The sequence below is a fragment of the Capra hircus genome, chromosome 7 (assembly GCF_001704415.2).
Source record: "Capra hircus breed San Clemente chromosome 7, ASM170441v1, whole genome shotgun sequence".
In the NCBI taxonomy this organism is placed as follows: Eukaryota; Metazoa; Chordata; class Mammalia; order Artiodactyla; family Bovidae; genus Capra; species Capra hircus.
In genome coordinates, this window is record NC_030814.1 from 88,967,700 (window position 1) to 88,981,643 (window position 13,944).

The following is a 13,944-nucleotide window of genomic DNA, read 5'->3' on the forward strand; positions in this document are numbered from 1 at the left end:
GCTCTGGCTCACCACAACTAGAGAAAAGCCCGTGCAGCAACGAAGACTCAGCACAGCCAAAAGATAAATACAATTATTTTTAGGAAATGTAAGATCTTAAATGCAGTGATGGTGACTGCAGCCATGAAATTAAAAGACGCTTACTCCTTGGAAGGAAAGTTATGACCAACCTAGACAGCATATTCAAAAGCAGAGGCACTACTTTCCCAACAAAGGTCCGTCTAGTCAAGGCTATGGTTTTTCCAGTGGTCAGGTATGGATGTGAGAGTTGGACTATAAAGAAAGCTGATGGGGAACACGTGTACACCCGTGGCGGATTCATGCTGATCTATGGCAAAACCAATACGATATTGTAAAGTAATTATCCTCCAATTAAAATAAATAAATTTATATTTTAAAAACTGAATAATAAAAATCATATAGCCATCTCAATAGATGCAGAAAAGCTTTTAACACATTCAACAGATATTTATGATAAAAGCTCTCAATAAAGTGCAATTAAAGGGGACAAACCTCAACATAGTAATAGTTTTGTCTGACAAACCCACAGCCAATATATGATGCTCAATGGTGAAAAGAAAAAAGTATTTCCTCTATATCAGAAATAAAATGAGGCTGCCCACTCTTGCTAATTTTATTCAACATACTAATGGAAGTCTAAATCAGAGCAATCAGGCAAGATTAAAAAAAAAAAAAAGCTGAGCATACAAGAATTGATGCATTTGAACTGTGGTGTTGGAGAAGACTCTTGAGAGTCCCTTGGACTGTGAGGAGATCCCACCAGTCCATCCTAAAGGAGATCAGTCCTGGGTGTTCACTGGAAGGACTGATGTTGAAGCTGAAACTCCAATACTTTGGCCACCTGATGAGAACAGCTGACTCATTAGAAAAGACCCTGATGCTGGGAGGGACTGGGGGCAGGAGGAGAAGGAGACAACAGAAGATGAGATGGCTGGAGGGCATCGCCGACTCAATGGACATGAGTTTGGGTAAACTCCGGGAGTTGGTGATGGAAAGGGAGGCCTGGTGTGCTGCGATTAATGGGGTTGCAAAGAGTCGGAAACCATTGAGGGACTGAACTGAACTGAAGATTTAAATGTTAACAACTTCTAGATGAAAACACAGGAGAAAATCTTTGTGGTCCTGGGTTTGGAAAAAATTTCTGAGCTATGTCACCAAAAAAATGTGATAAGAGAAAAACTGATAGCAAGACTTCAACAAAACATAAAACTTTTCAAAAAACATCACTAACAAAATGAAAAGACAAGCCACAGACTGGGAGAAATATTTTCAAATCACATATCTGATCACATATATGAATCCAATATATAAAGAGCATGACTGAATAATAAGAACACAGGCAACCAAATTTTAAAATGGGTAAAATAGGTTAAGAGATATTTTACCAAGAAGATATATAAATGACCACTAAGGACACAGATGTTTAATGCTGTTAATCATTAGGGAAATACAATGAGATACCACTACATATCCTCTAGAATAGCTATAATTAAGAATGTTAGTTTAAGAGTTGGTGAGAATGCAAAGAAATTAGAACTCTCATACCATGCTGTTGGGAAAAAAGAAGCACAGTCACCACTACGGAAACCTGTTTTGCAGTTTCTTCAAAAGATAAACATACATAAACCACAAGACACAAGCAATTTCACTCATAGGTACCTATCCAAGACAAATTTTGAAATTTATCTGCACAAAGACTTAATGCTTTTAAAAGACAAAAGAATGTTCCTAACAGCGTCATTTTTAATAGCAAAAAACTGGAATCATTCAAAACCCCAAAGATCACAAAAGGTGGTGTTTTCATATAATAGAATAAAACTTAACAATAAAAAGGAACTACTGATATAAGCCACAACATGGATGACCCTCTAAAATATTACACTAAGTCAAAGAAAGTGTTAGTCACTCAGTCGTGCCTGACTCTTTCAGACCCATGTACTGCAGCCCACCAGGCTCCTCAGTCCATGAAATTCTCCAGGTAAGAATACTGGAGAATTTTTCTCCAAAGAATCTTCCCAACCCAGGAATCAAACCCCAGTCTCCTGCACTGCAGGCAGATTCTTTACTGTCTGAGTCACAATGCTTGGATGACATCACCAACTCAAGGGACGTGAGTTTGAGCATACTCGATGAGATAGTGAAGGACAGGGAAGCCTGGCATGCTGCAGTCCACGAGGTGGCACAGAATTGAACACAACTGAACAAGTCAAAGAAAACAGATAAAGACAAAATAGTGTATAATCTGATTTATACGAAAGTCTAAAGAAAGGCAAAACGACAGAAAGCAGGTCCATGGTTGCTGGGGGTAGGACTGCAAACAGACACAGAACTTATGGGGATGATAAAACAGATGGTTTCACAACTGTATGTATTTACTACAACTCAAACTGTACAGTTCAATTATACAATTACAGTGGGTAAATTCACTGGGTATTATTAATAACTTGATAAAAAGTTGTTTAGAAGTAAACTACTCACCATTGTAGCCTTCGAGAACAGAATCAATAATAGGTCTGGCAGTTAAGTTATAAACATCTAGTTGTTTACTCTCTGGTCCAAAAACAGTATCAAAAGTAAATGTCTTTGGAGGTTCATTGGAAGAATCAGTCTTATGTACAGTGATAGTTCCCCTCATCTCATCCACACTGACAGCCTGTTTGTAGCACATTGATTTCTCTCTCTCATTGAGGGGCCGGCACCTAACAACCACCTTCACATTATCGCAGCTTTCCGGCTTCTCTGATTTATTGATCTGGTGGAGAAAATATTTACAAATAACGAAAAGAACATTTACTTTTACCTTCAACAGATTAAATTTAAAACCTGAAAAGGCTACTTTGGCACCTCAGTGCCTTGCACACATTAAACATTCCATAATTATTTGTTAAATTTAATTAAAGATCTTACAGATATACAGAAAAACTTACTAAAAAGGTATAAAAAATAGTTTCTTTTATAATACAAATAAGGGAAGAGGTAACTTAATTTACATTTATAGTTAATGTTATTCAGGCAGAAAATCAGAATGTGTAAGAGACTTGTCTTTCTGCACAAAGTCCCTGACTTCCTCTGAGTTTCCTGCCTATAAAGGAACAAATATGAATGTGGTTAATAACTTTAATCAAGAATCCAGTAGTAGGTCCTCTGTGCCCTCTCAGACTTTCAACTTTCTTTTCTACAATGCATTAGTTAAAAAAAAAGAAATTAATGAAACACTATATCCACATATGGTCTACTTTTTCTGTATTAGTGAAAGACAGAAAAACAGCCTAATGGCAGAGAAAAAAATGTCTTGGAAAATTTTTTTAATGACTCTACCCTCATGAACATTTGTACATGTAAAGTTTCAAACTTTGAAATTCTATGATTAAGCATCTACCAAAATTCAATCCAATTATTAAATATAATCCAATTACTATCCAGTTTAACAGTTAAGTTGAACAGATACTAAATTCCTACTCTTTCAGATACTCTTCTAAGCATCAGAGAGACAAGCATGAGCCACTGTCATTCACAAGGAATAGATGATATCAATTCAACACACTTCTTTCCATCTCTACTTTCACCACCTTATTCCAGGTTATTATCTTGTCCCGAATTATAAGAAACTCCTAACTGTACTGCTGGGCTTCCCTGGTGGCTCAGCGATGAACAATCTGCCTGGCAATTCAGGAGTCTCAGGTTCAATCCCTGGGTTGGGAAGATCCCCTGGAAAAGAAAATGACAACCCACTCCAGTATTCCTGCCTGGGAAATCCCAAGGTCAGAGGAGCCTGGGAGGCTCCAGTCCATTGGGTGGCAAAGAGTTGGACATGACTTAGCAACTAAACGCCACCACCAACTGTATTGCTGCATCTAATTAGGTTCCGATATGGTCTGTTCTCTACCTGGCAGTCAGTTTCAACAAATCTAATTAAGTCACTCCCCTACTCAGAAATCTAAAATAGTTTCCCACAGATTTTAGGATAAAAGTCAAAATCCTTACAGTGGTCTGTAAGATCTGGATCTGGCCCATGTCCACTTCTCCAGCTTTATTTCACAAGTTACTCTGCTTGGCTTTCTTTTAGGCCTTTTCTTGTCTTCATGCTTCCTCTCACCACACTCCTTTCCAGGTGCTGTTTCTTATGCCTAAAACATACTCCACCCTCTTCAATTACTTTGCAGAGCTCAGCTCAACAGCTCCTTCACCTGGGAAGACTTCCCTGACTAGAGCTGACCTAATAGGTCCTGATAGCACCATTCTTTCTTCTGCACTGGTTACAATTTTACTTTTTTTTTTTTTGGCTTCTTATTTTATTAAAGTCTGTGTCTGTATCTAACTGAGAATTTCCAAACAGGTACTCAGTCAAGGGACTAAATTTAGCCCACAAATGTCTTTTGTTTGGCTCCTATTATCTAAAAATCTTTTAAGTCAGTTGATAAAATTTAAAAATTAGAAATCTCATTAAAAGAACAATCTCTAGATTCTCTGAAAAACAAATAGATATCTGACATTTGTAAGCCAGCATTCCTACATGGCAACATTTAAACAATTCACCAGAGTCTACTTCTATCTATTGTAGGCCACTGATCCACTTCACTTAGTTAAGCATCCTATCACTATGTGTGGTTTTCACCTCTGCCCTACAGGGCAAGCTTTTCTCTTCCCAAGTTCAAGAACCTGGCTGGTTTTGCTCAATATTGTATCTCCAGTGCCTAGTATGTAGTTGTTGTTGTTTAGTAGCTAAGTCGTGACCCCATGGACTGTAGCCCGCCAGACTCCTTTGTCCATGCGATTTTCCAGGCAAGAATACTGGAGTGGGTTGTCGTTTTCCTTCTGTAGGGGAACTTCCCCAACCAGGGACCAAACCAGCTTCTCCTGTATCACCCGGGGGATTCTTTACCACTGAGCCAACAGTGTGGCTGGTGCCCAGTAATAAATTGTTGAATAAATTGATAATTAAATAGAAAGCAACAAGGAACAAATATTAAGCATTTAATGCTAAAAGTCAAGCACTGTCCTTCAAGCCTCCTGCGTATTATCTTATTTCATCCTGATAACCCCATGAGGAAAAGTTTAATTATGCAGGAAAGAAGAACCCAGAAAGATAAATTACCCAGGGCCTCGCAACCGGCCACTTCTCAGGTGTTCTCCATGACCCTATAATGGACTTACGACGCCTGCTTATAACCTGTGAAATCCTACAAGACGAACATACGACCATCCACCACTCACCCCCTCACGTAAATAACCGGCCACAGTTGGAGGGTTCCCCATGACTGGACTTACGACGCCCCCTTATTAAGTCACACGATAATAATCTGTGAAATCCTACAAGACAAGCATACCATCACCCACCACTCACCCGCCTCACACACAAAGACACCTACGGATTACATTCTGCACTGTCAGCTAGGGCGCCACGAGAGGAATGACAGCTCGAGTCAGGAGCCTGGAGTAGGGGCAGACAACCCGTGCTCTGCTGCCTTCCAGAGCCCGGCTCCGCGACGCAGAGCCCCACCGGGCATCCAAGAGCCAACCCTCCGCGGCCGCTCCTAGACGCCCTACCCGGAGAACAGGGCTGGGAGCGAGCGCGCATCCTCCGGCACAGCGCCTTTATGTCAAGCACCCCAGGCCTTTCGGGGTGCAGCAGCGACCAAGGTGGCAAGGCCTGCTCCGGGCCCCTCCTGGGGTCGGGTGGGCCCCTCCCGGGGTCGGGTGGGCCCCTCCCGGGGTCGGGTGGGCCCCTCCCGGGGTCGGGTGGACCCCCACATGCCCGGGCCCAACCGCCTGGCTCCCACACCGCTTGGCCCGCCCGGCCCGGCCCGGCCCGGCCCCGCCCCACCCGGGCCGCCTGCCTGCTCCGCGCCTCCATGGTAACGGCCGCGCCACCCGGCCAGGCCGCAGAGATGAGGAGGAGCCCCAGCGGCTGAGTGACTCTCCTTACCGGCATTGCGGCTTCCTCCCGTGCCCCGCGGACGTCCCCGCCCGGGGTGCAGTCCAACGACGCCGGCTTCGAGAGGGAGGCGGATCAGACACTCCTGAAACACCACCTTGGCGCACCCAAGACTGCGGCTCCTCTGGCGAGAGCTCGCAGTACGCAGGCGCACTCCGGGCTCGCCCCGCCCCACCCCCGGGCACGAGGCTTCCTCCGCCACTCGGATTACGCCTGCGCCAGAACTTTCCGAGTCCGTCTCCTAGGAAGCCAGGCTGAGGCTGCGCTTGCGCAATGCTGCCATTCCGCTGCCGCTGGAAATCTGACCGGATTTGGAGGTGGGATATCTGGCTACTACGGTAGGGGAAGAAGAGGCACAACGCCGCCCATCTTCTAGCGCTTGCTATGTTCTAAATATTATAAACAACGATAGCAATTGTACATTGTGTTTCCTCAGAAGAGCCACTTTACAAACGTTATTGTGCTTGATTGCCAACTTGATTATGACCTGTATCACCATTAGCTGAGGAACTTTGTCAGTATTCTCACAGTTACCTCCAGAGCCTAGAATAGAAGCTGGCACAAGGTGGATTTTCAATAAATATTTGTGAAAGAAAGAATGACCTATCTGAACCACTCCCCTGAACACCGCTCTGCTTGGACGTGCAATAATTTCAAGTTTATTATGTCCAAAATTGAACCGTTGATTCCCACTTCCTATCGCCTACTAGTACCTACGCCACACCTGTTAAATATAAAATAAACAACTTTAAAAGTCCATCACAATAATGTAAGCTGGATTCTGACAATTGATCAGGTTAAATCACAGTCTTTTTCTCTCATACTTAATATCCAATCTTTCTACAGAACTAGAACTAGTTGTCTCTGTCTCAGAAGTAGAACTAGAATCTGACCACTTTGAGCACCACCATCTCTCGCCTGCATTACTAACCAGCTCAGAACTAGTTTCCTTGCAGTGCATCCTTGCCCATCCTAGTCTACTTTCAACACAAGAGGCAGAGTGCTGGTGTTAAAATGAGTCACTGTTGATAGCTCAACGGTAAAGAATCTGCCTTCCCATACAGGAGATGGAGGTTCTGTCCCTGGGTGGGGAAGATCTCCTGGAGAAGGAAATGGCAACCTACTCCAGTAGTCTTGCCTGGGAAATTCCATGGATAGAAGGGCCTGGCGGCTACAGTGGGTGGGGTTGCAAAAAGTCTGACACGGCTTGGCAACTAAAACAACACTGTCTTCATTCATAACCTGCCAGTGATTTCTCATCTCCCAGCATAAAAGTCACAGGCTCGGATCACAGTCCTTGGTTCCTGCAATCTTCCCTCTTACTCATCATTGCAAGCTATCCCTCTCGCACCAGCTGCACTTGGCCTCCTTGACTCATCTGACCTTGCAGGCATGGTTTCATGATAGAATACAAGGCCTTTTATGCTTGCAGTAGGAGCTAATAAAATAGTGTCAGCATACTGTTCTAAGTGCTTTAATTCCTTTTAAATTATTAATTTAATTCACATAAAAACTTTTGAAATAGGTACCATTAGTCATTTTAATAGAAAATAGAAGGAACTGTTTCACAGATTTAAAAAACTGAGGCATAGAGCCATTAAGTAACTTGTCCAAGGTCATGCATATGGGCAGCGACAAAGCCCAGATCCAAAGCCAGGCCCTGCCTAGAAAGCTCCTCGCTAAATATTGCCTGACTCCCTCATTGCCTTCAGAATATCTTTGTTCACATATCACCTCCTTAGTGAAGCCTACCAATGATCTCTCTACTTAAAATGCCAACCTTCAGATATTTTCCCAGTGGTCCAGTGGTTAGGACTCTGCTGTCCAATGCAGGGGATGCAGGTTCCATCCCTGGTCAGGGAACTAAGATCCCACATGCCACAGGATACGGCGAAAAACTAAAACAGAAAACAAAATTCCAATCTTCAGTCCCAGCCTTGTTATCTTCCCTCCCTACTTTATATTTCTCCGTAGTACTTATCACTCTCTGATATATGATAGATACAATATATATCTGCTTTATTAAGATTCACCAATTTATACAATTCAATGATTCTTACTGTATACAGAGCTGTGTGACCATAACCACAATTGAGTTTAAACATTTTCATCACACCCAAAAGAAACACTTACAGCTATCACTCCCCCTTTCCCCTTGCAATATCCCAGCCCTAGGCAACCACTAATCTTTCTATATCTATAGATTTGCCTATTTTGGACTTATCATATAAATGGAATTATATAATATGTAACCTTTTGTGAAATGATGTCTATCACTTAGAATAATATTTTCAAGCATCATCCCTATTGTAACACATAACAATAATCCTTTACTTTTTATGGCTAAATAATGTTCTATTGTATGAATATACCACATTTTTATCTATTTATCAATTGATGAACATTTGGGTTGTCTCTACTTTTTGGTACTATGGATAATAAGTTTTTGTGAACATGTTTCATTTCTCTTGGGTATATGCTACAAGTGGAATTGATGGATCATTTAGTAACTCTAATGTTTAACATTTTGAGGAACTATCAAGTCGTTTTCCAAAGTGGCTGCACCACCAGCAATGTAAGAGGATTTCCATTCCCACCAGCAGTGTATGAGGTTTACAATTTTCTCTACATCCTCGCCACCACCTGCTGTTGTCTTGAATTGCTTATTATGGCCATCCTGCTGATGTAAAATAGCATCACTTTGTAGTTTCTATTTGTAATTCCTTGATGATTAGTAATGTTGGACATGATTTCACATACTCTTTGACCATCTGAATATCTTCTTCAGAGAAATGTCTAATCAATTCTTTGCTCTTTTCATTATTAAGTTGTAAGAATTCCTTATATATTCTAAATACACGTCTTTTCAGATATATGATATACATGTGCTTTCTCCTATTATGTGTGTTGTCTTTTGAATCACTAGATGCTGCTCTTTGAAGCACGAAAGTTTTAAATTTTGATCAAGTCCAAACTTTTCTTTTGTTATTTTCTTGTATATTTGGTGCAAATCTAAGAAACCACTTCCTAACTCAAGACATGAAGATGTTCTTTTTTAAGTTTTCTAGTTTTAGCTCTTACATTAAGATCTATGATCTATTTTGAGTTATTTTTGTATATGATATGTTATTGGGATCCAGTTTCATTCTTCTGCACGTGAATATTCATCTGTCCTATCACCATTTGCTGAAAAGAGTGTTGTTCCCCCACTGAATTATTGTAGCAACCTGGGCAAATAACAACTGGTCATAAATATGAGGGTTGATTTCCAGATTCTCAATTCAATTCCATGGATCTATATGTCCATCCAGTACTATATTGTCTTGATTACCATAGGCTTGTAGTAAGTTTTGAAATTAGATACTACAAAGCCTATATGTCTGCGTTTTCAAGGTAGTTTTGGTCATTCTGAATTCCTTGGTTGTTCATAGGAATTTTTAAAATACATTGTTAGTTTAGATCTATGATCTATTTTCAGTAATTTTTGTATATAATATGATATAGGGATCAAAAAGACAGCTAGAAACTTATAGGGATTATATTGAATTTATGGACAATTCTGGAAGTATTGCTATTTAATAATTTAAATCTTCCAGCTCATAAACATGGAATGTCTCTCCATTTATTTAGATCTTCTTTAATTTTTTTCAGTAATGTTCTGTAGTTTTCTATAGCATACACACATATTCCCCAAGGGTAACCACTATCTTGACTCTAACATTATAGATCTATTCTTTATGCTTTTTATAAATGAAATCATACAGTATGAATTCTTTTTTATCTGTCTTCCAACATTCAACATCATGTTTGTAAGATTCTTCCTTACAATGTGGTATGCTAAGCTACGTGATTTCAGTCGTCTCCAACTCTGTGCGACCCCATAGATGGCAGCCCACCAGGCTCCCCCGTCCCTGGGATTCTCTAGGCAAGAATACTGCAGTGGGTTGCCATTTCCTTCTCCAATGCATGAAAGTGAAAAGTCAAAGTGAAGTCGCTCAGTCATGTCCGACTCTTAGTGACCCCATGGACTGCAGCCTACCAGGCTCCCCCGTCCTTGGGATTTTCCAGGCAAGAGTACTGGAGTGGGGTGCCATTGCCTTCTCCACAATGTGGTATGCTGCTAAGTCACTTCAGTCGTGTCCGACTCTGTGCGATCCCATAGACCACAGGCCACCAGGCTCCCCGGTCCCTGGGATTCTCCAGGCAAGAACACTGGAGTGGGTTGCCATTTCCTTCTCCAATGCATGAAAGTGAAAAGTGAAAGTCAAGTCGCTCAGTCGTATCCGACTCTTGGCGACCCCATGGACTGCAGCCTACCAGGCTCCTCCACCCATGGGATTTTCCAGGCAAGAGTACTGGAGTGGGGCGCCATTGCCTTCTCCCCCACAATGTGGTATAGTATCCCCTATATCGTGTGACTATACCACAATTTGTTTATCCCATTCAACTACTGATGGACATTTGGGTTGTATCCAGTTTAGGGCTATTACAAATAGTGCTTCTATGAACATGTACGTTCACATATGCATTTCTGTTGGACATATATCTAGGAGTGGAATTGCTGGGATTTTCATATATTCTACGCAAGCTTTTCTCTTTCCTGACTAGACTGTAAGTTCCACCTCTCTTCAATTCACTGTTATGTTCCAGCGCCTAACACATTGCAGCCTTCAATAGATAACCTTCTCCAGGGAGGCTTGCTCACCAGCCGCCCCACCCCGGCTGGGGACTCTGCGCCTGGGGGCTTTAGGTGCGGAAGAGGGGCTCAGTGGGTGGGTGTGGGGTGGAGTAAGAGTAGAGAGGATCCTTCACCCACCTGCGCGCGCTCCCTCCCGCCGCGTCCCAGGCCCGCGCCCCTCACCTCGGGAACAAAGGGCCGGGAGGAGTGGGCCCCCGCGCGCCAGGGCAGTCCCAGGGCCAGGGGTAAGGGGTGGGCCAGCTGAGCCCGCTCCGCCCCGCCCCGCCTCGTGGCCTCCCCAGCTGCAAGTCACTGACGCTGGGGTAGAAAACGCCGAGCTAAGCCGGGACCCAGACCCAGGATCTGACGCATCCATGGCTTCCGGAGGGCAGCATGCGCCGCAGAACTCGGACTCGGAGGTTAGATCCTTCCGGTGTCCAGGTAAGAGTTCGGACGAAAGTCTAGGCGAAATGGCCCTTCGCTGTCCGCTCCCCCCGCGGCCGTGGAACGTCTCTCTCTCCGCAGCAATCCAGAAAAGTTTCTCGGAGGCGTGCCTGCGCGATGCGCTCCGGCTCCGCGCGCCTTCGTGGACCAGATCCGTGCGGGGGGGAATGCTGGCTCGGCCAGCTGCAGGCCCCGACCCCGCCGCAGCTCGGGGGCCGCCGGCCGCACCATCTACGCAGCCCCCAGTCCCCAGCCCGCCCAGGCTCATGCAGAAAACCTGGGGAGGCTTCCCGGACCAGCGCCGGCTGCTCGCCTACCTGACGCAGGCCCAGGGCCGCGAGGCGCGTCTGTGGCGGGGTGGCCAACTCCAGGTACCGGTACCCTCGCGGGGCCCTCCCGGAAGCACGGTCATCCCCCTCCCTCACGCGCGCACGGGACGAGGCCGGGTTCCACGTGCACCCGCGACCAGGTGAGCCGCACCCTGGAGCCTGCACCTTCCCCAGGTGCGTCCCTCTCACTCCCCAGCTTATCTCACTGAAACGGTGCTTCACTAGAGGGCTTTGGAAGAGGGCTTGTTTGAGTCGGGGAATTCAGCTGAAGACCCAAAATACGGGCGCAGGAAGGAGAGGGTCTGAATGGGGGAACAACAGGACAAAGAGAGACACTTTTACGTGACCGCTATTTAGGGTGAAGGGGCTTCTTACAACCCCTCTGGTCCAGCCACTGATGGACTGAGACCAACGACCTTCTCTGCTCTCCCCCACCTCCGCCTTCCAGCAGGCGGAGATTTGCGAAGCCTTCAGGGAAGTTGTGTTGTGGCTCCTGAGCGTTGAGAACATCTTTGACTTCTCTCAGACCACTTTTAACCTGGCTCTCACTATCTTCAGCCGCCTTATAGTTTCAGTAAAGGTAGGGGAGTTGTGAGGGATGGTGGCAGATGGGTGGGTGTGGAAACTGACCTTTGTTTCCTGTTGCTACCTGACAAGGGAGCCACCCCAGGTGCTCAAACCCAACGTTATAAATTAAGTCAATGGCTCCAAGAATAGAACTGGAATTGGAAAATCCTACCACCTTACCTGTATGGCTCAGTGTTGTGTGGCCATCAGTGGTCAGCCTGAGGCCAGCAGGGGGCTGTGTGTTCCCTGAGATGATGCTGTATTTCCCATCTCCAGTCAGTCTTCTAACAAAGAACTATTCACTAGTCATCTGTGGTTCTGAAACCAGGAGGTTTTCACTGGTCACATCTAAAAATGGGGCTAAATTCCTTGCAAATAAATACAATGTCTTTTTTAAAAATTAAAAGAAAACTCGATTTCTTAAAAACAAAAACCCACAGATGCTTTATGATTAGTCTCTGACACTCATATTCTCAAATGTGTCTCTTCCATACGGCAGATAAAAAAGCATTTACTCCATTGTGTCACAGTTACTTCCTTGAGACTTGCTACAAAAGTTAATGAAGAAGAGGAGGTATGCATCCCTGGAAGCTGATTAAGGGCTGCTTTTGAGGGTTAGGGGTGTATAACATTGGAAACTCAAGTTTCCTGAAAGGTCTGTGGTCTTGGGAATGGGCATTTTGGAAAAGTCACACCTCCCAGGATCTCTGCTGTTCCTTCCTTAGGCTTGTCAGACACTGGTGGTGGTGGTTTAGTTGCTCAGTCCTGTCCGACTCTTGCGACCCCATGGACTATAGCCTGCCACACTCCTCTGTCTGTGGAATTTCCTAGGCAAGGATACTGGAGTGGATTGCCATTTCCTTCTCCAGGAGATCTTTCCAACACAGGGATCAAACCTAGGCTCCCTGAAGGATTCTTTACCCATCTGAGCCATGGGAATTCTGGTACCCCACAAATGGGAAAATAGAACAGCTGAATTGTCCTGGTCCAGCAAACCCAGAAGCCTGACCTCCTGGCAGATATATCTTGCCTCATTTGTTGATGGAAGATGCCACCTCCCACTAAGCAGAGGAAAGTGGCCTCCCAGACCATATGGCCTAATAGCTATCCCCCAGAAACTACATCTAAGAAAGCTGCTTGAGACTTAAGGACTTGCCTGTGTCAAAGAAACTGGTCTTCAGGGAGTCTGGGACCCTCTTCTGGGAGGGGCAGGAGGGCCACGAGCAGTGGGTGGAAGAGAAGCCCCCGTAAGTGCTTCAGGCTTGCTTGAATTTCTCCATTTCACTATGGCTTCTGTTCAGAAGATCCTCTCCCAGTATCCTTCCCAAACCTCCCTTCCTACTTCCCTCCCTCCAACCTCTCCCTCTTTGTGGAACCACTGCCATTTATACAAGGTCCCCTTAGCTGATCTCAAGGTCCAAGGGGCCAGAAAAGGCATGGTGTGTCCAGTTCCAAACTTGCAATAAAAACTATTTTAACCCTGTTTGTTAGAATGTAATGTGTGCCCTGCAAAGATGCTTTTGTCCAACTAAGAACCAAGTAAATAACCCTTAAAAGAACTATTTCTAGAGGTTATATAATACTTTGTTTTTCTAGAAGAGTAGGACCAAGTCTTCAGTGCACTTGGTACTTGAATGTTTACTCATAGACAAGCCTTATAATTTCTCTGGGGAAAAGTCATAGCCTTCAATAAGGGCTGAAAGGAATGTGTTTGCAGCTATGGTGTTACCTGGTTCTGGGAGGTTTTATCAGTGAGTCTGTCTGATGCAGACCAGGAAGCTCAAAGGCCTACTTCTATGACTTAACAATCATGGTAGTGATTGGAACCAGGAATGGGTAGAGTCCACAGCTGGGAAGTTTTGGGTGAGTTCTTACAGGTGAATGTGGGAGACGGCAGTCCCAGCCTCCCAAAGCACCTTTGGGTAGGAGTTGCCGTGCAGTTGGGGATCGAGACCTGCTCGCAGCATTTA

At 44.5% G+C, this 13,944-nt stretch overlaps 1 protein-coding gene across 8 annotated transcripts in view; it reads right to left on the reverse strand.

Moving 5' to 3' along the window:
* KIF3A (kinesin family member 3A) overlaps nucleotides 1–6,116 on the reverse strand; it is an 82,055-nt gene extending 75,939 nt beyond the window's left edge. For 3 of the 8 annotated variants that reach the window (XM_018050735.1, XM_013965328.2, XM_013965327.2), the window contains exons 1-2: nucleotides 4,006–4,131; nucleotides 2,500–2,773 (exon numbers count right to left, since the gene is read on the reverse strand). In XM_018050735.1, the coding sequence (XP_017906224.1) occupies nucleotides 2,500–2,773; nucleotides 4,006–4,035 (304 nt within the window). In that variant the 5' untranslated portion in view covers nucleotides 4,036–4,131. Of the gene's footprint in view, nucleotides 1–2,499; nucleotides 2,774–4,005; nucleotides 4,134–5,947 lie in introns of those variants that run through there. The other 5 variants (XM_018050734.1, XM_018050737.1, XM_018050738.1 and 2 more) reach the window with 5 other exon arrangements.